The sequence below is a fragment of the Amblyomma maculatum genome, chromosome 11, assembly GCF_055883805.1.
Source record: "Amblyomma maculatum isolate TAMU_Amacu chromosome 11, ASM5588380v1, whole genome shotgun sequence".
Taxonomy (NCBI): domain Eukaryota; kingdom Metazoa; phylum Arthropoda; class Arachnida; order Ixodida; family Ixodidae; genus Amblyomma; species Amblyomma maculatum.
The window spans coordinates 71031885-71057710 of NC_139354.1; the positions used below are offsets into that span (position 1 = coordinate 71031885).

Genomic DNA, 25826 nt, shown 5'->3' on the forward strand with positions numbered 1-25826 from the left:
GGATTGTGCGGCTTTTGGAAAGAGGTGTCTGACGCGTGATTCCGTTCTCTCAACGGCATGGATGGAATATAGGAGCGTCCTCTTTGAAACGGGGTGGTAGCAGTAGCTATCATGCTCATTTTTCACCATATATCTTAATTATTGATCTAGAATGGTTAACTAAGCCATCACTCTATTAAATTTTTGTTCCTACATTACTAACATTATGTCACTTCTTTGCTTTTAAGCCATCAATCTTCCAGTCGTTTTTCGCTAGTTTCCACCGCCGGTTTATTCACCCGGCCACTGGTATCTGTGAGGTTCTTTTCTCTAAATCTTCTGGCCACCTTTTCTGTGGCTTATTCAGAGACAGCAATCTAAATAGACGACCAGACCAACCAATCTAACGACGAATAATTTTTATGTGTACACATGGACGGGACGAGAGTAGGACAAACAAGTAGGTCAAAGACTAAACACTAAGTTATCTACAGTCACCAGTTCGTTGGGTGGAGAAGCCGGTGCAGACGCTCCGGGTGGTCAGAGTTTTGCAGGGTCAGAGCAGTAAGGCCTCAGTAAGCCCAGCGGAACGCTAGGCCACGGACGGGGCCCAGTAAAGGCAAGAGGCCTCGGGTTGCCTTTCCACGGCCGATGCATCAGACCTCCCCGACGTGCCTGGGCTCAGCACGGCGCCGAACGCTCGTGCCAGTGAAGAGCTGGCGCTGTGGCACTCCCGGGCCCGACCACCGTTCCGAGTTTCGTGGACGACAGGAGAACAGGACAGCATACGGCCGGCAGGCCCCAGGTCTGGGTCCCCGGGTCATGCCTGGCAGAAGACGCACCGCTCCGAGCTCCTTGGACAGCCGATCGGCTCCGCTGCTCGCCTGTTCTCTTCTGCTTGTGCCTCGCGCTCCTCGAGCCAACCTCCACGTTTTTCTCCTCTTCTTTCTCCAAACGTGATTCCCTTTCTTCGTCTTTTCTCAAATTATCATATGTTCTTCACAAATATGCCCCCCCTTTGAGAAGTTTTTTTTTGGGGAAAAAAACTTGGGGCCATGACACTGATGCACTCTTTCGGAGGACAACCGCACACCACAACACTGCTACACCCATCACTGCACACCCCACAGAGTGGCCACACCATTGCTATTGTCTGCTGAGAGTCTGAGTCACTGGCGCACACAAAATAAAAAAAAACATTCGTACTAATACAAGTAACATTAACACTCACTCAACACTTATCAGAAGAAATAAACTCTTAGAAACATACTATGAACAAACAGCACGACGACACCTCCAGAAGCTTTGTACGAAATGTGCTCTAAGACGATATATCTCCAACGGCGTTGGAAGACAGTACAGAGATTAACATTGTCTCCCGTATCATTCTCGATTCAACAGTTGACTATTCTGTATCGAGTCTCGGTTCCCCAGTCCACTCTGGGACCAAGGTTCTTCACTGAACGTTGACAACGGAGTTTTCGACTCCACGTTATCAAGAATTACGAAGGATGAAGTTTGTAGGGCATTCACTGGCTGGCGCTCTTCGTAGCTTTTTGGTTTAATGGACATGCGTCCTAATGGAGCGTTCCTCAGGTTTCCTTTCGGGACAGTCCTCTGACAGGCATCGCACGACCTCACAAACCGCTTAATGTCAGCTTGCACCCCTGGCCAGTAAAAGTCATCAAGCACTCTTGCGGTAGTTTTTCTGACACCCTGGTGGCCGACAAGTGCACTCCAATGTGCCTGCACGAGGACCTGACGGCGCAAAACCTTTGGAACGACGGCTTATTTAATTGTTTTTCCTGGAAAAAGTTGATAGGTCCGGTACAAAATGCCGTCACTTAGATGGAAGGTGTAGGCCATCTGCCCTTTTCCGTGATAGGTTTTCTTAAGCTTGCGACGACACACGTCTAAGCTGGCGTCCTCTTCTTGTTTCTTGCGAAAAACAGACCGAGATAAGCGGAGTACGGTTTGAGTGGCATCCAAACCAGTCCCTGAAACTTTCGCCGCCAGAACATGGAAAGAAGCACTGTACCCATCATCACTGGCAGGTATGCTTCTCTGGCCCGTCAAGACTGTTGGAGCGTCGGCGAATGAGACGCTTGCACCCGGAACGTTGCCGATAATTACGTCATATGATGGCGTCGGCAGGCACCTAGCAATAACTTTGCCTGTGAAGTATGGCGACTTGATAATAACCTCCGCCTCAGGCGCTTCGATGTCAGAACCATCCACTAAACGTAAAGATGCTCGCTCACCGGTATATGCAGCCTCGGGCACCAAAGCCTGACGCACCACGATGCCATTAGAACCAGAGTCGCGCAGCACCGACACGGCTTGTCCGAACACTTCTCCATGCTTCACTGGCATGTTGTTAATAATCTGAGATGGACTAAGAGCCGAATTGTCCCTTCGAACATCTAGGCATGTTCTTCCCAGCTGACGACCAGGGCGGGAATCTCGAGGGGACGTTCAGCAAGCAGACGTCTCCCGGTCATCTGAATTTCCGTATCGACACAACTGGGTTTCATGCCCAGATTTGCGACATCATGCGCAATATGGGGGCTTCAGTTTTGTACGGCAATCCGCCGACCTATGTCCGATCTCTTCACAGATGAAGCATCGAATTCTAGTCTTTGGGTTTGGGGCTGCGTCCTGCGGTTTCGCAGAATTCTGATCAGCTCTATCTTAAAAACCGCGAGGTTATTCTGTCGCTGAGCCTCAAGAAAGTGATCGGCGGCCTCAGTAATCTCGTCCACCTTTTTACAATCACGATCTCGCAAGAAGAGAACTAAACGATTGTGACAGCTGTTTAAAAGCTGCTCAGCCACTATCATGTCCCGAACCACTTCAAACGTGCGACCTTGTCCTCGCATCTCAACCCAGCGGTCAAAAAACTTAACAGCCTTGTGGTGTACTGGGAAGCTGTCTCACCATCTTGCGGCTTCCTTCGACGAAAGTTCTCTCTGTAGCCCTCAGCCTGAACCGAAACCTCCGAAGTAGGGCAAGTTTCGCTACATCGTAATTGACTGAGTCCTCGGGAGAGAGTCGTCCAAAGACTCTGAGAGCTTCTCCGCCGAGGCACAGACACAAAGCCGTGGCCCACTTCTCTTTCGGCCAGCCTTGGCCAATGGCGACATGTTCAAAACGCTTCAAATACGCGTCCAAATCGTCCCTTTCCTCATTAAACAGTGGAATCAATCCATGAAGACTAATTGGGAAAGACGGAGCGAGTACGGTACCGTGCTCAGCGCTTCCAGAACGAGGGCCGTTCTCCCAATTCCGCAATTCGTACTGGTAGCTTCAAATTCTGGTTTTCTTGCTCCAAGCGCTGCTTCGCCGCTTCACGTTCTGCAGCTTTGTCTTCCCTTGCCTTTTGCAATTCTTTCTCCACCCACTCGCGGAACTCGACTCCCTGCAAGCCTATACGTTCCCCTACCGCGAGCAACTCTGGTCCACTCATTTTTCTCCAATCTCTAGCCGCGGGAAAATGTTGCTTGGCCGGCCTGGCCCTGCCGTGGACGCCAAAATTGTGAGGTTCTTTTCTTTAAATCTTCTGGCCACCTTGTTCTGTCGCTTATTCAGAGACAGCAATCTAAATAGACGACCAGACCGACCAATCTAACGACGAATAATTTTTATGTATACACATGGACGGGACGAGAGTAGGACAAACAAGTAGGTCAGAGACTAAACACTAAGTTATCTACAGTCACCAGTTCGTTGGGTGGAGAAGCCGGTGCAGACGCTCCGGGTGGTCAGAGTTTTGCAGGGTCGGTGCAGTAAGGTCTCAGTAAGCCCAGCGGAAGGCTAGGCCACCGGACGGGGCCCAGTAAAGGCAAGAGGCCTCGGGTTGCCCTTCCACGGCCGATGCGTCAGGCCTCCCCGACGTGCCTGTGCTCAGCACGGCGCCGAACGCTCGTGCCAGTGAAGAGCTGGCGCTGTGGCACTCCCGGGCCCGACCACCGTTCCGAGTTTCGTGGACGACAGGAGAACAGGACAGGATACGGCCGGCAGGCCCCAGATCTGGATCCCCGGGTCAGGCCTGGCAGAAGACGCACCGCTCCGAGCTCCTTGGACAGCCGATCGGCTCCGCTACTCGCCTGTTCTCTTCTGCTCGTGCCTCGCGCTCCTCGAGCCAACCTCCACGTTTTTCTCCTGTTCTTTCTCCAAACGTGATTTTCTTTCTTGGTCTTTTCTCAAATTATCATATGTTCTTCACAGTATCTCTAAACCCGAGAGCTTCAGGAACAGTGATTGCGCCTGCATCAACTTCCAGATGGATACCATTACATTCGAGTATAATATGGTTAATTGTTTCACTGGAGTTTCCACATATAGCACATGTGTCATCTCCATTCTTAAATTTCTTTTTGTAACTGCGTGTTCTAAGGCACCCTGATCTAGCTTCAAAACATAGGGCACTGCCTCTTGAGTTATCAAAGAAATTTTCCTTTCTGATCTGCATTTTCCACTTACGGTATAATTTCACACTCTGTTTCTTTTCCATCGAATTTATTCAATTTTCACCTTCTGTGATTTTCACCTGTTGCTTAATGCTCTTTATTTCTCAGTCATTGTGACTAACATACTTACTAGTTAGTTTCCTGGTTCTTTTTCTCCATTGTGAGTCCACGCTTTTTAAGTACAGGTATTTAAATACTTCAGCTGCCCATCTGTTACTGTTCAATTTCCTCAGGCGTTCTCATATAATATTTTAATCTGAGCTTCCCGTACTTCCTCTGAGCAGCGTCACCTGAAGACAGATATCGGAAATATTGTGAAAATGAATAAGAGCGTGTTTAAAGTCCACCGTCTTGTTGCCTCAGTGGCGCAAGGTATTTATTACACGGGGTTATGTACAGAAAGGGTTATGTACACAGGCCATTTACAAAGCACTCAGAGATTGCTGAGCTGCACAACAGAAAACACAACTAAAAGGCAGGCAACGATAAAGAATATGTAATAAATACCATGTCAGAAAACGAAAGGCCTTAGTTGCGTAATGGACCAACATTATTCACCTGAGTATTTAGCGAATAAAATGAATATTCGAATCCTGTGTTCGTAACTCCTTTTCTGAAATTGCTTTTTAAATTGCAACATTAAAATAAGCTACCAATATTATTCCTGGGGGGTGTTCCCATTTAGGTTGCATCATGTGATGTTTTTATTTCTTAATAGCCACAAAACCCTGTCATGCTGGTAAAGAACAAGGATGGGACCCTTCGCTTCTGCATTGACTGTCGAAAGTTGAACGACATCACTAAACAAGACGTCTACCCTCTGCCCCGTATCAACAATTCGCTCAACAGGCTTCGTCGTGCCTGTACTTCTCCAGAATTGACTTAAAGAGCGGGTACTGGCGGATTGAGGTCGTTAAGCGGGACCTCGAAAAAACAGCTTTCGTCATGCCGGACGCACTGTGAGAGTTTAAAGTGCTGCCTTTCGGCCTATGTTCAGCGCCGGCTACTTTTCAGTGCATGATGGAGACGGTTTTCACCAGCAAGCAGTATTAGATGCCCTCCGGTCATATGACATGACGCTCAATCCCGAGAAGTGCCACTTTGGCTGCAATGCCTTGAAGCTTCTCGGTCATCTTGTGAGCGCCGCGGGCGTTAGGCGAGATGCCGACAAAACTGCTGCTGTTGACAGTTTTTCCGTTCCTGCAACGAAGAGGATTTCGAAACGCTTCCCGTGTCTGTATGAGTACTACTGCCGCTTCAACGCCGACTTTTCCAGGCCAGCCGCACCTCTGACCGGCCTCACGCGGGATGATACACAGTTCGTGTGGGCCGCCGAGGGACTGGAGGGTTTGCGGAGGTGCACAGACGACGGCAAACTACCCCTGTTCTTACGCACTTTGGTGAAGACGCTGCCACCGAAGTCCACACCGCAGCAAGCAACATCAGCCTGGCCGCTGCACTTGTTCAACATCAAGCTGGTGTGGAAAGGCATATGACAGTTTCACTCTCTAATGCGCTGAAACAAACTATTCCCCTAAGAAAAAGGAATACCTCGCCGTTGTGTGGGCAAGCATCAAATTTATGCCTTATTTCTATGGCCACCCGTTTAGAGTCGTTAGCGAATTCATTGTGCTGGTAGGCCAATCTCCGCGACCCATTTTGGCGCCTTGTGTGTTAGTGCCTTCGCCTTTAAGAATTTGATTACACCATTGCGTGCAAATCTGGTCAGAAGCCCGAAGATGCTGACGCGTTCTCGCGGGCACTCGTGATATTAGTCGATAAGGTCACGGATGAAGACCAGGTTTTCTTGGACTATTGAATACCTTAGACATATGACCTGACAACAAGCTGGTCCAGACCCTCGACCTGTCATTCACCACCTGAAGGGGTGCGCTTCTGACGTCCCTCGCCAGTTTGGTTGGAACCTGTTTGCATGCTGTCTCCGAAATAGCGTTCTATTCAAGAGAAACTCTAGCACTCTTAACCGAGCGCACCTCCTCGTCACGCCGACCGACCTCCGCGCCGATATTCTTTTTGCTTGCCACGATGAGCCAACCTCCAGCCGCTTGGGCTTTGTACGCACACTCGCTCGAGTTTGTCAAGCCTACTATTGGCTTAAACTTTCTGACGCCGTATCGCCACGTCAGTGGCTGCTGTGAGTGTCAACGTCGAAAGGCGCCGCCTCTCGAGCCTGCGGGTTTGCTCCAACCTATTACGCCAGCTCGGACGCCGTTTGACCAAGTTGGCATCGACTTTCTGGGCTCATTTCCGCTGTCATCGGCCAGTAACAATTGGAATATAGTCGCGTCCAACTATCTCACATGATATGCGGAAACCAAGGTGGTGCAGCATGGCACATCATTTCAGATCGCTCAGTTCTTTATGCAGCAAATCGTGTTGCGTCATGGCGCACCGTCCCTAGTCGTCACCGAGAGAGGCACCGCATTTACGGCGCAGATAATGCACGACGTGTTTGATCTTAGTCACACGAGCAGCCGCAAAACCACTGCCTATAACCTGCAGACGAATGGCTTCATGGAGAGACTCAACAATACCATCGCCGACATGACCGCAATTTACATAGACTGTCACCACAAAACCTGGCATGAAATTCGCCCCTACATCAGATATGACTACAACACGGCCCTTCAAGAGACAATGCGCTTTAAACCATTTCGCATGGGCTACGGACGTGACGTTCCGACTATACTGGATATCATGCTTCCGTGCTGCACTAATGATCATCCACTCACGCCAAGCGCCGAGTAATTCGCTCAGCCAACTGAGGAAGCCCGTCAAATTGCTTGCATTCGCATTAAGAAACAGCAGGGCACGTATGCACGCCGCTACAACCTCCGTCGCCGACACGTCTCATACCATCCTCGAGAGAAAGTTTGTGTGTGAGCCCTGGTGCGCCGGGCTGGCTTATGTGACAAACAGATCTTACATAGCCCCAATCCAAATGAGATTTAACTAAGCACATAAGTTGCTTCTGTACGTGTGGCGCCATTGCCATCTGCCGCGGCACATTTTGCTTCTGGGTCCCCTCATAAGCCACATGATAACTCTCCATTTTCACCCCCAAAATACCAATCGTTATATTTCCTAATATTTGCAATGCTCGCATAAAATGAAACATGTCCGCAAATTCACGAAGTTAAATTACGATAGTTTTCATCAAAGTTGCGTCATCCACCAGCGCATCACGTCACCGTTTTTAAGCCTGGCAGAAGATTTATGGCAATGTTAATGTATTCAGTCATTTGCAGGCTCGAATCGGCTATAACGTATTTGGTCTCCTCCATTAACCTGTAATTGATGCACAAATGACAGGTTATGACTCGTGTTTATTGGTTGGTGCTTTTTGTTTTCAGTTTTTTTTATTTCTTTGTGTTTTCTTTCTTTCTCGCATTTTACTCTTCTCCCTATGTTATTATTCTCTTTCATCCGTTTGTTTACTATTATTCTTCTGATTGATGAAGAAAAGGGTTAGTTGCTAATCTGCACTGATTTGGTCCATTTTCACTTCAAGTGTGTGTGTATGTCTTTGTGCTGTTCTTAGGGCATGCAGGGGTTCGTTATTTCTCATGTTTCTTAGAGCTTAAGGCCTTCGCTGCTAACAAACGCTAAACCACATCTTACTGAATCTTTCGTGGTCATTCGCTCTTGTCCGTGTAATGGCGAACATGTCTGTCTCTCTTGTCATAACTATTCTCACAACGCGTCAACTCAAGTTCGACTCAAGTTTACTGATGCGGTTATTAGTTCATTCATTGGCTTGTAGTAATGCGATTCGTTGCTCTTTCTTTTTCAAACATCAGAATGCTAATGGTAAAGTTATCCCCACATACTGAGTGCATTGCATACAAGCATAGTTTTTTTTCGTTTGAGCCTTCATTACGGAAAGTGCACCAACATAATATCACCGTCAACAGGAACATTCCCAAAACATACATTGTTACTGTGCAGAAACAAATGGGAGACTGGGAACACCGCGACATAACGGCAAAATATAAGTACTGTGAAAGAGAGGAAATGATTGGGATAACTGAGCCATAAAATCGCTATCGAAAATCCGAAGACGTGGCCTGAGATTACAAGATTGACAAACCTTTAATTAAACAAATCCGGAAGGTGAAAATTGAGGCCAGAGTGAATAACGAGCGCAATGTTCTAGTCAACGGTGGTCTTCTCAGCAAATGCATCACATTTTCTGTCTGGTACGTGTCATGGCGCCATTCCATAAAGTCTGCATCTTTTGAAAAAGTAGGGTATAGTTACTATGCAAAATTCGAGCGTTAAGAGTAACGTTGCTGCTCAATATTTCGACGAATATCAAACCGGCCATCAAACAAACTGAAATATAGCTTCGGTAACTTTGTTGCCTAATCAAGAGCGCACGCGTGAGTTCGAATATCATGCCAAAATTATGCTCAAAAGGAACTAAGACATCAAAAGTTCCATAAGTATTATATATTTCTGAAAAGTAAAATTTCAAAAAGACAAGCACATCATTTATTCTGCATAATGTGGCATTTCGCACTTTTATTGTAGTCAACAAATGTGAAGCCACGAATTGGACATTATCACATTCTCACTTATAATTAGCTGAATTATACTTTATATAATGCGAATAACCGGTTAGTCAGGAGGAGCTCTATGGGTGTGGGTGTTTTGACATTTGAAGCTATTACGTCTGTCATACGGAAATTGCTTTTCATGAACCGAACAAATATGTATGGTGTGTTAAATGATACCAGACGAAATTAGCATTGCTGAGGTGTTACACATGAGATTGGTACTTTAGGGCCCGTTTTGAGCTCAAAAACGGAAGCTCTAAGCTAACGCAGGAAGCCCGATGGGAATCTTTGGGTGCATCTGTATTTTAGCTGGTGTAATGTGTGTTTCAGGCATTTTTTATGAAGAAAATCCTGCTTATTTTCATCACCAACATGCCAGTGAAGTGAGTCTTGTTCAGCTATGGTATTTAAAAAACTTGTCTTTGTGGCTTTCTTATCTAATAGAAATTGCTATAATATTTTGAAAGCCAGGATTGTTTTAAGGAGCGTCTATATAAATCTCTTAGCACTAATCAACTTTTATAATCGTGATTGACCACACCGGGCGTAAAATTGAAGTACTCTATAAGGACGACTCCGGCTACATATTGCCCAGCCATACAAGGAAAGACCTACTGAGAACTGTTCTCGTTTTTTTTGCATTCATTTAGTCGCCACATCGCTAACGCGAATTTTTTTTATTTTATTCTTTATTTTTTAAATGGTCCCCAAACTATCAACCTTACTTTTCGGTCTCAGGTGCAAATACGCTGAGGCCAAATATTAGGAATAAGTTGCAATGTCCTGCACATGCGTGTTAGCACAAAAAAAAATTTAAGCTAATTGGCAGTCTGAGTGCAATGCAACGATTCTCAATATTTCGATAGACAGAATTTAATATTGCGGCCGATTGAACCACCTCTGACTGACTTGTTGTTTTGAGAGAGTGCACTATGGCCACGAAATTGACAAAAGCTGGCAACTTAGACAACGATAAGGCTTACATATACTGCTGCAGAAATATAAAACCAATTCTATAATCTGAATACTTCAGGTACTTACAGGGTTGGTAAAACGGGGTAATGTAGAATAAGAATTTTGTTTAGCTATTCGCTTCGATGTCAAACTAAATAAAATAGAGCAACACAATTGCTGCTCAAAGCTGGAAATCTATGATCCAAGCAAACGTACATTTAAATCTTTGGAGAAGGAGAATAGCATAATTTTTCGACTTCAGCTTGAAATTGCGTGAAAGCTATGCATGGACTGGTAGCTAAAACTGGGATTGCTACAATGTTGGTTTACCCTGCTCCTGCGTTGCAGGCAAATGCATCGAAACGAGTAATCATATGCAAACGATATATTGGAAAAAATATCTACAGGCTAAGCGTGGGGTTAGGAGCATAAGAACAACATCAAGTGGTTAAAGCAGAAAAAGATGTTTTCTGTATAATAACTTGGCATCTTCATACTGAACGCTGTGTGGAGGGTATTACCTAGAGCATATAAAATCGCACTTATAGAGCCTAAATATCAACAAGACTAGCAGCTCTATTCGCTGAACAAATGTTAGTCGAGTTGCGGCTCTTATCGTAGCCTTCTTGAAAAAGGTGCTTTCTTTTGAAACATTTTGTTTTCACCTTCAAATGCCTCGCAAAAAAAAAAGCGCGAGGCAACACGAGATTTCAAGATTATATTGTATTGAAGGTTTGTTTTTCGTAAAACTAGTGAAGCTCTTATAAAAGCAAAACATTATCATGACAAGAAATGATGTGGCAGTGTGAGGCGCGATATTCCGCTATATGAAGTGCCCAGTAATTATTGAACTTACCGTTATTCTCATGTTGAGCGTTCGTTAGCCAAGCCATTAGTATGAATTTTCGCGGCTATATATTAATCTCAGTCTGAGGATTGTTTGGGATTTTTTGCATATTCTACATGCTCATCATACAGCGAATACGGTAGCCGCTAGACTTCTCAGTTTGCATTGAAGAAAGCTGTAGGTGGTCGTGTTGGTGGATATTAGGGACGACGCAGCCGCTTCGATAAGGAACATAAATTTAGAAACTGAAAATGATGTTATCTTAACGTTTGTAGTCTGCGTGTTGGCGCAAGGTAAGGCGGTGGTAGGACTGTATTCGTGAAATAAACTCTCTAAAGCTATTCGTAGTCTGGTCATCTTTCTACGTCCATGTTTCTTTTTGCGAATTTTTGTCACTTGCAATCAGTTAAAAAAACACTGGAAAATTTAAGACCATCGTCTTTCTCTTAGCAAGCATAGCGAGAGTCTGTATGACTTGTTTTATGTTACTCGCTGCCAGGACATTATGTTATTGCCTAAGAGGTACTGTGAAAATCCTCATATTGTGAGCACTGCTCTCACAATGTGTCTTGTTAGGACACCGTAAGGCAGGTGAAACAAGTGATTATTTGTCTCTTCATTTTGTGATCCGAAAGCTATCGCAAGGCATAAATAATATAATGTAGGCGCGATATAAAAGTTTGCATGAGGCTATTAATCCCACACCTGGCGATATATTCGTGGTAAGACGTTTGCAAAAGGAGCCATGCATAGCCGAAACTGTGCGTCTTGAACTTGTACAAACTGCAACCGATCGCTTTACGCCACCTCTACTTGTGACTAAAAGCTCCAAAGAGTGAGTAAGGAAATATATTTGGCATGGCACAACGGGTCGGTTGAAACATCTATGCGTGTCAAAGGATAAATTATTTTCTTAGTAATATCTTTTGGTTGTTACTCTGGACGTAGCTGGAAAGTAGTCTCACAAAACTAGTTGTTATAATCTCTTGACACCGTTTCGTATTACGCGTGACATGCGGTTTGATATAGGTTTATCTAGAGCAGTTGGATTGAAAGATATATTCGCAATGTGCACTAACTGGAGCATTTCCATAGAATTTCAAAGTGTCCAGTCGTTGCGTTGCTCATCAATGATTGTGGCTCACAACTGCAATTCTTTATCAAAATATCGGTTCGCCTCTTTTAATGAGGAGGAATGTCTTGCTACATGCTTTGACAGCAGAAAGTATCACCCGAAAATGCCCATCGCTAAGCCACAGCAATAACAGTCTCACTACAGGAATCTCAACACTCTGAGCAAGTACCGCGACCCGTGTACGAGATCCCTATTGTAGTTCCTTCCCTCTCCGTACTGCTCATCAGCGTCATCTTGAAATTCCATCTGTGTTGCTCATCTATTTAACCTAGTTATAAGCGCCCTGGCCTCTGGCCGAATACGTGTTTTTGAAAATAGCGGAGGGGCAGTGTCAGTCATAGTGGTTATAGTAGGACAAATGTTTTCGCATTACTTCAACTATAGTTGACTGATGTCACCACTGGAATATTTGTTTATGTGAAAAAATCTGTGATGCAGTACTGACTTGTAGACCCTGTAACACCAAGATGTTGACTTTGGGAATGCTACGAATAGTGGAGCTTTCATTGCACTCTACAATTACAAACATCCTAGATTTTGGTTGTATACACATGTGATCGTCACTGCAGCACAGCTTAGTACTGCGTTACACGGTAAGGTTTCAGCAGTGCTGTAGGTGGTAAGCGACACTATTGTTTCCTTAAGCTCCATAACAGCACCACAATTGGGAAGGAATTTACCACTGTGTGTCTGACTTTCATCTCTTTGTGGCATACGGGAAATACAGCAAAGCAGTCTGGACAGTTGACGCCGTGAATCTGTGCGCTAACTGAAGACGCAAGTCAACGTCACCGCGAGGACGGTGGTTGTGTGGAATATCCGTACCAAGCGAAGCTGTCAAACCTTTTGCGAGTAGTGGCTAGCCAGCTGCTTCTCACCGAAACTTCATTGCTGGCATCCACGTGAGCGTTTTGTAACAAGCGTGCACGCGGATTGTAATTTTGGTGGAAACGAGTCCCTCCCGGCCTATAATCGAGGTTTTTGAGTCAAGTTGTCGTCGACCGCATGGTTGGGTGAGACTAGATTACACCAAAGTTAGGTTTCCCGGCGTCGGAACGAGCTTCTCAATAGGCGCGAGGTTAATATTCGCTTAGGAGAAAATCTTTGGTTATGGTAATAAGTACTCATATCACTCTGCGGCGAAGGCGTAATTTAGCGACAAGTATTGCTGGACTTCCTCTGGTTATCACAGTATCGCTGTCTCTGTGGGCCAACAAAGCCCCTTCAAACCGAGCCTGTGGTAGAGCAGTGCGCTAAATGTGAGCGGGCTCCGCGATGCGGTAGCAGTGTTGTGTTGTTTGACGTTAACAGCGCGCCTGCTATACGCTCGCCGAGCTTGAATCCCTGCTACGGTGTGGGCATAGATGGGACTTCACAAAGCAAAGAGGGTAAAGAATGATCCGTAAAAAGATTTTGGCATTGACTTAGGACATTCATGTGTGTCGTTGAGGATCATGATCTACAGGTCCAGCAGCGGGCATACTAGCACTGGTTCGATGACTTGCCAAAATTTATCCCAAACACCTGCTCCTGATTCCCAGTGAAATGTGTGTTCACGCGCAATGTTCCGCATAAACTCGACATTCTTCAGCGGGTAGCGACGAATGCTTGCTTATATGACACGCCTATATATGACACATGAAGCAGTACAGGCCTCCAGTTAATTAAATGTAGATATGAGCCGACACTGACGCTGCGATCGATTATAGGGTGTTATGGCAGAAATCCACTTCCCTTGTCTCCAATGTTCCATCAACTAATAAACCAATGCGTAACCAAGTCTGTTTATATCCGGATCACACAGATATGCACCTGCACTATATCGGACATACTCGTTTGACATTTCCGAAACGAACCTTTGAAGGAAGTTGTGGTGTCCTTTGCTGAAATTTTCATTATTTCTATTTAGGGTGTCCGCAGCTTATCATTCAGAATGTTTGCCAGCGCCATTATTTCACTTAGCGGCCGTCACAGGCCTCTTTGTTTAAGCATGTCACTTGGATGTATATACAGAGTTGAAGATGAGAGCTGTGTAGTAGGTTTGTTTTGCTGGATTTTTCACCAAGGCTGTAAAAAGCATTGTACTTCAAGGCTAATCATCAAAATATCTGACAAATTAAGGCTCGGTGTAATATATATATCAAGGGAGTCAATTGGAGATTAAAGTTACTTTTAATTTGACTCCATTGTCTATGTTACTAAATGAAATATTTTAATTTGACCACTTATATTGATGCACAGCACGTGGGTGCAAACATTATGCCTTGGACATAAATTGCTATAATGATACTGTTTTTTCTTTAGTCGACAGTTCACACATGTGCAAGATATATACCAGAAGTAAACCGGTTTCAGATTACACTTGTGAATGACCTATTGTATGTAAAGGAGCAGAGCCAAAGCCTCTACCAGCTTCCTGCGAACCCGTGTCAGGCGATGAGGAGGTTGAGCCAAGTTGACCCTAACACATTCAAGTTCATAGTATACTATGCCTTACCAGCGGAAAGGTATTTGTTTATTCCACCATTTCTTCTGTTTTTTACTGTTTTTTAGAACGAAATACGATGCAATATATCGTTGTTTCCTATTTACTTCTGCCTCCTAGAAGTAGGACTGCCTTTGTGACAACGCTAACTACAACCACAACTGGGAGACATGCGTATCCTAATAGCATCGCTCACCAAACGTTACAAGGCAAGTAATCAGTGCTAAGTGAACCTGTAAGCATCACGCAAAACGCCGTGTATAACTTTCAATTCACCAAATTTAACAGCTATTGATTAAAGTATTTAGTCCACCACAATTTACTTTTCTGGACCATGCGTGCCTTCATGAAGGCATATATGGATGCCAATATTGGCCGTTTTATTTCCTCTTCTCCAGTCGCATCGAAAAGTAGATTTGTACAAGAAAATGGTAGTTTTTTTCTACCAATAGACTCACAGTGTTTAAAATTTGGAACATATTTAAGCGATTTCATAAGAAATGCATATGCTTCCCGCGCAAAAAAGAAGGCAAGCTCTCAGGGTAAAATCTACTTCAGCTTTTGCTCATCCAAGAAACAAGATTCCCTCAAACATGCTCCTGTATTGTCATTGCAAAATTTTGACACATTTCGAGCAGCCTCTATGTCCGGTTAAGGATATATTTCCATGGAATATTCGGTCACTGTAGGGCTCATACGTAATGTCTAGCATACACGGTCGTAGCCTATATCTAACAATACTATTTAGACAGTAATGGGACTCAAAAAAACTTACGCATGCTAAGATTTTGTAAGCGAGATTTCTGCAGTCAAAAGTCAAGTATATTTCTAACAAACGGGTAATTTTGAATGGGTAAAGCCAAACGTAGGCTACAAGCAGCAATTAACTTTTCAAAGAATGACGAAAGACAAATGTCTGCTACATGTGGTGGACTTATGTTTGGATAGCGGCGCCGCACTGGGCCCGTCAATAGCAATTACAGTAATATAGTGAGCATTATGGGCACGTTTAAAATAGACGTGAATTTTAAATGATATAGAATTTGGAGAAAGTTGATGAGTACTCTTTTAACGGACTATTTCCTAGTAGATAACAAAATACGCGAGTCTAATTGTCGATTGCTATTTTCCATTGGGTTGGTGCACTACCTGAAACACTGTCTTCTTTCAAATGGCTGTTTATGTGGTTACTGAAGTAAAAATTCAAACAAAAATACAAAGTACAATCTCCAATGCTTTCCTTGGCGTCGCCGAATGTTGGCTCCTTTCCTTCATGTATTATATCGAGTACCCTCATTTGCCTTTCATTTATCTGCTTGTAGCCTATGGGGGTCTCGGTTCTGGCAGTCTTGAAGCCATAGGTAGCATAAGAGGGTTCTAGCACAGCTTTCGCCCTCGCTCTTGATCATGTTCTACTTGACGCTGGCGGTAACAGGACGTTCCACGTCCACCGCTATGGTTGAGAGCGGCGCTGGTGAACACTCTCAAGGTTCGTATACAGACAACATTATTACCCAAGAAAGTAGCAGGTGGGACAGCGGCTGATGTAGCTCAGTTGGAGGAGCACCGGACGCGATATTCGGAGGTCGTGGGTTCGGTTCCCACCCTTGGCACGTTTGTGTTTCCTTCTTCTTTTGGTTATCTTTCCCCTAAACAGATTACATTACTTGTTTATGTGATTACCGAAGTAAAAATTAAAAAAATACAAAGTACAATCCCCAATGCTTTCCTTGGCCTCGCCGACTGTTGGCTTCTTTCCTTCGTGTTTGGCTCAGTTTTATATAAGCCTTGCCTGTAATAGTTTTAACGCGTCATATTTTTACAGGCATCTCTTCTTTACTGCTCACACAGTAGAGACTCAGTAAAGTTGAAATTGTTCAAAAACTGTAGTTAATCTGTCAGGGTACTTCGCTTATCACGTGCTGAAACTGGTAAATGTAGCGACATTTATTAGCTTGTCAGGACCATAAAATTTTGAATTCCTTATATTGATAAAGGAAGTTGTAACCTTAAATATTGTGTAGTCGTGCCTTGTTGACGATGTATGTTAGCGAAAGAAATTGCGCGAATTCTATAATCGCCGTCATGATGGCTTGTTCAGCGACGCAATCGGAAGCATAGGAAAAATATCTAAACGAAAACTGCATGAAAGTATTAGTTTGCCCATATACTTATCATGCTGAAAATACTGTTAAAATAAATTTGTACTCGAAATTACTATGCTACCTAGAAACGTTAAGGGAAGTAAAGAGGCGTTACAATGAAAATACCTCTTGTTACTGCCACACGTGTTTCTTTTTATGGATTCATTGAAGATTTGGATACATCATTCTTAAAATATAGAACAAAGGGAATCTGCATGGCCTGTGAACAATACTTTTTTCTTTATTTTCCTGTGAACAATATCTGGAAAGAAATTTCAAAAACGGATTGTCAACAAGATTGTAATACAGTAATTTGCAGCAATATTTAAACATTTGCTTTTCACTTCCAAATATACCAAATGTGCGGTTGCCACTGCCCGTATGATTCAATTGCGCATTTTAAGACTCTTCGCGTCGGAAGTAAGGGAAGAGGTATTTTGAGCGGAATTCCAATTGTGGTTTTGGACATTCCCTCCAATGCACATGATATTTCTGATTTAACCGCTTTAAAATTGTCTTTCGAGGTCCATCTAGGTTTAACATGAATGCCCATTTTGTACACCTGGTATCATTTTTTTCCGAGTTATTGAACGATAAAACGGAAGATAACGCCCACACCACACTAAGAACATCATGTAGCCCACATGCAGGCGAATGTTACTTCCGGTCAGCCAGTTTCAGTTTTCTGTCAATAGCTTCTTTATCTTGCAACAACTCATTTGTTTTTCGAGTATTTCCTCTTAGGGCCGAATTTTTCAGCTGCTTTCGCTTTGAATTACATTACAGGAGAACAATGTTTATAATAAAGGCAGGTGCATTTCCGAATTCACATCTCAGAATGCGGAGTGAGGGGCGGACTTTTCGCATGGAGTCTCATGTCAGCGCAGCTTCATTCGATAATATGTCTACACAACGAGGAACGCTGTATACCGTATAGAGTTTGGTTAGTTGAATAAACAATCTCACAAGCTCAAAGGATGAAGAATGGTCCGTACTTCAACCTTCCGTACTTCACGCATTAGAGAATCTGGTCCAGTTGTCAGTAACCATGGATGCCTGAAAAAAAAATGATATTCTATACCTTTATTTATGAGCTTAAAGATTGCTTTTTATTTCATGTAACAGTCATTGTTGGATTCTACAGAATGCGTACGAAATTTGAACCTCCCTGCTTGCTTCGTTAATATTTCGTTTTTTTTTTTTAAATTTTTAATAGCAGCTTTACTTTTTTGTTTCTCTGTTATGTAATCTGCAAAATTTTTCTCTGCTTATTTACTCCAGGGGTTGTTTATTTGGTACCTTAGAACCGGCCTGCAGTGAATATTTCATTGCGATGTGGCAGTTAAGCGCAGCACCAATGCTCAGTTCTAGTATTACTGTTAGTACAGATCCCCCCTTTTCCTCTCTCTCTCTCTCTGCTCAAGCTCAGAGAATTGAGTGTGTCTATTACTGCAGGCATACTACAAGTCTACCGTCTCTACTGTGAAGGATGCTAACCAGATTGCTGTTTAACTACGGAGATATACTTTATTATTATATACGTTACGACTTGCTACATATATATTGAAAATATACACATCGACTCTCTGTCCAAGTTTTTTTTATTGAAATAATATATAACACGAAACTCTTTCAACCTATTGAAGGGAAGCCCATAAAAACTAAAACAACAAAACCCACATTATTGAACATGAACCCAAAGGTGAGCATTGTGCATTTGACAATAGAATCGAACAAACTAGATCACAGTTGTGGCACTATATCGCCTATAAATTATTCTAAAATCAATTGTGGAGCACAATAACGTTACGTATAAATAAGCTTGAAGAAGACATTACTTATGTTATGCGCTTCCACCATACGTGCGGACACTTCAGAGCATGAGCATTCTTCGATACTTAAATATCGTACTGTACATCAAAGCGAAATATTGGAGCTTTAGCACATCGATATATTCATGAATATTATTACCCAATTTTGGTGCTTCTTAGTGCCGAAAGTATCTCGTATTGCTGGTTTGAGTAACCCGCGTGTTAAGATATTTGGATCTTGAGAGGACCAAATGCTACGTCGCTTTATTTTGAATGCTTTTCTGCAATTGCAATATAATAATTAAGTAAAAGCAAGGACTTTTACAATTTCTTTTACCTGACACTTTTTTAAACGTAGTCTGTTGCTATCATTCTTCCTGATGCACCTATTTAATGAGAACCATGGATCAGCTGGCATTGTACGACAAGAATTTTTATTTAAAAGAATAGATAGATAGGATGACCATGCGTAAGAAGATGCTGAATTGTGATTAACCCCACCCTTCTTAAATGAGAAATGATTTGAAAAGGCAGATATTAAGTAACGAATTTTCAAAAAGTACTAAAGCTTTCTAATACTCACCGATACATAAAAAGGATTAACTCGCTTATCTTCTTTTATTTCCTTTAGGTGGCCACGTCTTCCATTTTAAGGTTATGTTTGCCGACCAACGTATGGGTTGCTTCATACTAACTACCTTTATCCCTCATTATGGAAAGGGTAATATTTTACTTTAAAATAGATACCACTATGCGTATCCAAGGTTCGGACATCAACTTCGTTTAAGCTTTAAGCATTTAACTTTATAAACGCATTATAGTATTGAAAGTGTTTACAATCTTATGCAAAAATGAATGCATGCAGCTAAAGCAGTTATAAAGGGCTAAAGGTGGGCTACAGGGCCACTTACGTACAATCGCGAAACCAATGGCATATTTACCATTAAAATTGCTAACATAAATATTTTATATTCAGGTTAAACTGCTGAGAATATACAATGTGTTACGACATTTATTTCATAGTTTAGTTATTCCATATAAGTTAGTTTTTTATTTCGTCATGTGTAATGCCTATGTGGAACAATGTCCTTCTGTACTAAGTTTCAAAAACATTACTGAAAATATCTTACAACATAATCCTTGTACACATATATCTCAGAATATTTGTTAATGCGCTCACCAAGGGGTGGCAGTTATGCTCTCCCATAGTTGAAGAAACACTATCAGTTTCCAGTGCTAATAGCCCAAGAAAATACGTTTCTTGAGTATTACAAATATTGAAGATATACACTCAATGTATTAACTCTACCTATCAGCACCGAGAGAGTCCAGTCCGAGAAGTTTATTTTACAGGAAAGACACTTTTCGCGCAACAAACGATAGTCGTAACTCTACTTTGAGCACATTTAACAATATTTATCCTACTTATCAGATTTATTTGTGAGAAAACATACAGTTAAAATATTCTGGCTTCAAGAATGACAAGCCAAAAATAAATACCTCGTTCGCGTAGATGACAAATGATAGTACGTTTTTAGCCAGTATGAATTCTTAAATGTAGAAGAGAGAACATTTCTTCTATATATAAACACAAATTCACTTTAATTGAACCTCTACCAAATTTACCTCCAAAACGTGATACCCGGAATTTGAGAAAATATGGCACATTTACTCTCAGAAAGGATTATCGTGCGCCCGAGTGAAATTGAAACTTGCAACAAGGTTTATCAGATATCTGTTGCGAAAGGTTCGGGCTGAAAGGGTAATCGAGAAATTCTCATTAGGGTAAGTTTTAGACCAAACTACAAACGTTCCTGCTGTTGCATCATATAAATGGCTAAGAGAGGAAGCTAGCTGTAATAACTGCCAAACATTGTCAACTAAGACTATTTAGGTGAATAGGTCAAGATTGTTGTTGCTTGAGTTTCGAAAAGAAGATGCAGAATTTTCAAGGGAAATGAGATGAACTTCAGGAGTGCTGGGGAATATAAGCTAGGAGCTATTTAGCTCCTTCCGGGACTTTACTCCTCGTCGTTTCCAGTGATCGACCTAAAACACCTACCAACTATTACGCAATGTTAGGTGACCTAATAAGAATGCTTTGAAGGCCCCTTTTGCACAAATTATAACTTTGGCGGCGACATTGCCGTCATAGGCACCGGTATTAAGAGGAATTAATCGTGGGCAGAACTCTGGGAGTCATACGTTAGCAGGTGATTGAACTTCACTGGCAGGTCGTAGGATTGTATGATATCATGATATAGCTTGAAACGGACTAGCTGACCTCTGCAGCCAGTTAAGGCATCGCCATTGAGGTGGGGAGGGATATCCAAATCCAGCCTCCCAGAATTCTTCACCCCTTTACCAAAGGAATGTCCTAAGGTGGCGTGGACCAGCCCGTTCGAACGACTTGAAGATACTGTTGGTGTATTATAAGTTGGTGTCTTTTATTAAGCAAGTTTGTGGCCTTAGATGTAGCACGAAATGATTTTTGATGAAAAAAGGAGAAAAATCAACGAAGTGGACAACGTTTATTAAGTGCAGCCAGAAAAAGGAAGCTTTATAGCGGTCGTGTCATGTTACAAAAAGCGCATTGAAATGTTCCTCCATTTTTTAAAAGCAACATTTACAACTTGTGTTCCGTAATGCGGCCTATTAGGGCAATAAATATCGATAGGTATTTATTAAAACTTTACAAATTATTCTGCAACTTATGGCCCGCAACGCAAGCATTATTTTGAACAATAGAATACTTGTTTTTTTCTAAATTCTTTTCAGTGTTCAGCAAGTAGGTGAATATATGTCATGGTTGGCTAGCTCTTTCAACTGGCACCGAACAGCTGCTGTTTACGATCATAAGCTGTCTTCTTTTTTCTTGGATATTCTTTGATTCACTTATAATGTAACTGCAGGTTGGAACGCCAAAGATTTGCAATTTTTTGTTTTTGGTTACAAAATAATAGTGGCAAAAACGACATATTTTAGTTTTTAGTGCGAAGACCTACTAGTGGGCAATACGATCCGCAAGCTGTAACTAAGACATAACATCAAAATAGAGCGCAAAATTTTACTGCCTTTGCTGTGCAAAGCCCTCATTAACTCTTCCTCTCGTATGCACAGGTTGTCGGCTGCTCCAAACAAGCGCGTCCATCAATAAACCTGTTCCTAGGGAATGTGACAAGGTGTACTCGGAGAACTGCCCCAAAGAAAATGTTAGAATCTACTACCCACACTGTCCATGGGGAATGTCTCGCATTGTGTCCTTGACGAGCTGACAGCTAATGCACAGCAGAGCATGCGACTCGTGAAAAAACACAAAATAAAGTGTCCGAGCAAACCTAATATGACATGTCTAAAACTTATCATGTGCGTTTAGGCTTTTGTTCTCCGGCTGATGTAAAAATGACATTGAATGTTTCCTTTTCTGCAAGCGAAGTCAGCAATTATAAATGCAGGAAAACTTTATTTCTTTGAGAACCTTTCACAGACACTGAAAAATTATTCGGGGCAAAGTTCGATCACTAAACTGCGAAGAGCCGAAAGCCTCTATCGAACGGTGGTCCGATGCTCTCCACTACGGCACCTCTTTCTCTGTATTTTCACTCCCGCCTTCCTCCTTTTCCTTATGGCACGGTCAAGGTGTGTGCGGAGAATTGTGACAGATACTCCTTTTTTTCCTGTGAACCAATTTGAAACCTTGCTGATGCCTGCTTTACTGCGTCTGCTTCTGCATGCTTCGTGGCGCGGCGTTCGAGGACACGCCAAATTAAAGGTGCCGCACGGACACCTGGGTCGGTATGATGCGATAGCGTAACCTGCCAGCCAACATATAAAGCAATTTTTTAACCAAGCCATATGAACATGCATCCGTGGCATAGGGTTATAATGTGAATTCAAGGATCTTGGCAGGCTGAATCAGATATCACCCTATAATATGAAAGGATATGCCGGAGTTAGCAGCTCCTACCAGTTATTAAGAACTACGGACAGACGGACAGGACCATGGCCGCAAGCATGAGCCTTTAAAGGATAGCCTTAAAATTATGTCGGAAAATTTTTGTATGTTTCTGACTGAAGTTGTTTTCTTTCCATCTGCACTTGCTAAACAATCTGTTAGGATATTACTATCGTCGACACCCACCAAACCTTTATGGTGTCATAGTAAAAACTTCTTGCTACCTTTTTAACCCTTTTCAAGTAATCCTTTTAGTTCATACCATTACTAGCCAGAATAATGGAGTTTGCGGTGACGCTTGCAAGCCACTCAAGCTCTAATTCCTGCGTGAGCTTGGAGAGAGAGAAGGTGGCGAGCGCATACCCTGGTGAGCAAGACGAGCCGGAGGGGCCACACAGCAGCTGCCGAGGCCACTCTCCCTTATCATAAATCCGTCTACTTTCCGAGCATCCGATGAGTCCACGCAACTTTCACCAGAACCAAAGGTATACTCGGCCATACTAGAAATTTATACATGCAGAAGAATGCGATATCCCGATATCCCCCGTCGCACAATTCTCTGAGCAGAGAGGACGCTGTCATTTGGAAACGATTACAGAAAGGTTCATACCCAACCTTACACACACTAAACAAAATGCAAAATACCATATACGCGGACAGACGTCCGCGGTGCGGCGAAAAGCCACACTAAATCACATCACGTGGGCCTGCCAAAACATAGACGTGGTCCCCAAAATTTGAAACCCGTGTGCGGAGCAATGGGAGACTGCTGTCCAGCGACCGCTGCGAAGACCATCAAGGTATGGTACAGCGAGCTCAACTAGTGGCAGTGGCCAGCGGAGCCCTGGAATGAGGGCAACCGACCATTGGGTAGAAATAGACGAGGTAGACGGAGAAGATTCCTGGGTGTGCAACAACGTGACACCTCTGAAGACGCCCCAAAAATCGCCAAAACAATATGGAGGTAAATAAAGTTTTTCTTTCCTTGCTGCTTAAGGAGCGGAGACAAGCAATATCTCATACTTCTCAGCGGACACCTGAAATTCTCAGCAAATGAAAAAGAAAGGTGGGAGCACAAGCGGAAAGGAGGAAACAGGTGAGGAAATGGAGGGATTCAGATAAAATGTGACCACATGAAAACCTAATGTGCACTGACATCGCACAGCCCATGAACTGCTACCTATTAGGCCACCATCAAGACGGATGTGCGTACAAGTTCCGTATAATGTCTGTGAACATAACAATTTAAAAAAAGTTGTGACAATTACGTTACATCCTAATGCAATATTTGAGCGACGACCATCAGCTGTTTCACCTTTTCGATAAATTGAGGCAAAGATTTCGAGCAAGATATGATGTACAGCCTCTTCCCCTTCTAGCTGTAACAGGTTCGCTGCTTTCAAACCGTCATTTATTTCGGCCCGACCAAGCAATAAAGCAAAGTGGCAGGCCATGTGAGGCAGTATATCCGGGTCCCTGTGTTCTTGTATCGATTTGCATCAATATGTCTCAGCCTCGGACGCAACGTTGCTTTCAAAGCAGCTACACTGTTATGGCTAGAAGTGGATGGCCCTGTACAATTACAGACGTCTATTTAATTTTTTACACATATTCCTTCAACAAATACTCCACTAACATTTCTTGACTATATTAAAGGAAGCTTGTTGTCTGAGAAATGAAAATAGCTATACGTTATCGGAAGGTTGCGAGAGGCAGCGCGTGGGCCCATAACGTTGCGCAGCGAAGAGATAGCAACAACTGACTGATGCCTGCTGTACTATGTCTATTTCTGTGGTGCAGCGAATCATTCTAATCTTTGTTTGTTCTTTTTAGACCACATGCGGCCTTATCACGGTGAATCTCGCACACGGATTGATTCTGTATTGCTTGTTTATTCATGCCTGTTGTCCTGAGACAATCCTGTATTATTTTATTTTTGTCGCGCAAGATGCCTAGAGCTGGATCTCGAACATACCGGCCAGTCCCGTACGTTTCTACAATGTTCCAGGTTATGCTTGTCACTGGTTGCGGCTTTATCTAGACGTTTCTTCGTCGCCTCTAAATTGTGTGTTGACGGGCGCAAATGGTATTCTTTGCTCGATGACCGCCAAGCCAAATTGTTGCTATCGCTGCCACAGAATCAGTTATTTTGCGAGCGCAAGCCAGCCCAATAAAGATACCCTTCAGTGCAGTTACAGACTCTTCATTTGTGTCATCGGCCTTGTAGGCACCATGCAAGATTTGCTGGAGGTGCTTAATCCTTAGCAACGTGACCATGCCGCTGAGATTGAAACCAGCCGGGCAAAGGACGACCGGATGAGGGCGCCGAAAATGGGATTGACATTTTCGATCATGTGGCCTCTTTCAACTCTTGGAACAACCAAGCACCATTGAGGCAGGTGTACTGTACTCTCCAGGGGTTCGGCCGAATTTTGTTTGGGAATCCGAAGACTGTTATGAGAGGATTCGGCCACTTTCAAGACAGAGCTGTTGAATGCTTTCCATAAGAAAAAAAGGCCCCGTCATTCCTTCATTCAAGAATCCAGCTCGCGAATGAGTCGGTGCTCGCTTACGTACGGGGAAAAAGGTGCCACTTTCGACCCGTAGGCCTAAAATGACCGAGAAAAAAAGTGCATTGTTTAGTGCGAGGAGTAAAAGGATCCCTTTTCGCATGCCTCGTGAGCTACCCATTCCAAACCGGGACAGAATTTGAACAAGCATCCTTAATAGAGCGAACCATAGATGCCCGAACTTGACAGTATAACTGGCCTCATCAAGCGTTTTCTGCAAACTACGGCGCCGCAGCTACATGTGTGGATAATTCCGCGAGATTATCCGTCAGGTCGTTCGAGAAGAGCGGCGCCGGCTCCTCCAGTCGCCAAATCAGCTGCAGGTTGCTTCGACCACGGACGTCATCCGTGAGAAAGTCCAAGAGGCACTGGGCCCCCCTGAAGCAGTAGCGCAGATGGCTGTAGTGCAAGAAGTAGCAACGATGAACTATGCTGCCGCGTTACGTCGTCCTGCACCCCACGCGACATTCTAAGCGCCGCTATCGTCCTGCTCCCGAAAGCCAACTCTTGGTCCCCGCCAGCTAAGCCTACAACAGCCTTCAAGTCTTAGGAAGTGCGACGCCAGGAGGTCGGCAAACAATCGCCCACTCTGCTTCTGCTGCGGTGCGGCCAACCACATCCTACGCCACTGCCCATACAGACACAACGGCCTGCACGGCTTTGCCATCGGCTTCTTACGATCCCGTCCTGGTGAACGACCACAAGAAATCGAACACCTCTTGCGCAGGGCAGAGTCAGCAAGACGTCGGTAAGGCACTAGATTTGCACTATCAGGCCACAATTCGTCATCGTTGCGGCCGTGAAATTGTGAGTAAATATTTAGAATAGGTTCTGTATTCTCGTCTCGTCGTCTCCTCGACAAATTGCGATTTTTATTTTTTCATTTACAGCCTCATT

The 25826-nt window shown here is 43.6% G+C and overlaps 2 protein-coding genes across 4 annotated transcripts in view; both read left to right on the forward strand.

Annotated features, from left to right (window-relative positions):
- Positions 1–9196: 9196 nt before the first annotated feature.
- On the forward strand, positions 9197–21746 carry LOC146174134 (uncharacterized). Of its 3 annotated transcripts, none has more exons than XM_084583878.1 (5): positions 9197–9411; positions 14269–14471; positions 14570–14658; positions 19036–19125; positions 21525–21746. In XM_084583878.1, the coding sequence occupies exons 1-5, from the start codon at positions 9307–9309 to the stop codon at positions 21677–21679; spliced, it is 642 nt and encodes a 213-aa protein (XP_084440004.1). In that variant the 5' UTR covers positions 9197–9306; the 3' UTR covers positions 21680–21746. The 3 variants fall into 3 exon arrangements, with proteins under 3 accessions (XP_084440004.1, XP_084440006.1, XP_084440005.1); XM_084583880.1 differs by having other exon boundaries at positions 9198–9411; positions 14353–14471; XM_084583879.1 differs by having other exon boundaries at positions 9202–9411; positions 14320–14471.
- Positions 21747–22638: 892 nt separating this feature from the next.
- The window catches only part of LOC146174135 (uncharacterized), a 38872-nt gene continuing 35684 nt past the window's right edge, over positions 22639–25826 (forward strand). The window contains exons 1-2 of the mRNA XM_084585325.1: positions 22639–22726; positions 25404–25677. Of these exons, the coding sequence (XP_084441451.1) occupies positions 22639–22726; positions 25404–25677 (362 nt within the window). The remainder of the gene's footprint in view (positions 22727–25403; positions 25678–25826) is intronic.

What these genes read in the sequence shown, in the direction of transcription:
- LOC146174134 (XM_084583878.1), top strand. Translation starts at nt 9,307, where the DNA reads ATGGGAATCTTTGGGTGCATCTGTATTTTAGCTGGTGTAATGTGTGTT. An exon ending in TATGCCTTACCAGCGGAAAG is followed by an intron (nt 14,472 to 14,569) that starts GTATTTGTTTAT and finishes TCTGCCTCCTAG; the next exon opens with AAGTAGGACTGCCTTTGTGA. An exon ending in TATCCCTCATTATGGAAAGG is followed by an intron (nt 19,126 to 21,524) that starts GTAATATTTTAC and finishes TCGTATGCACAG; the next exon opens with GTTGTCGGCTGCTCCAAACA.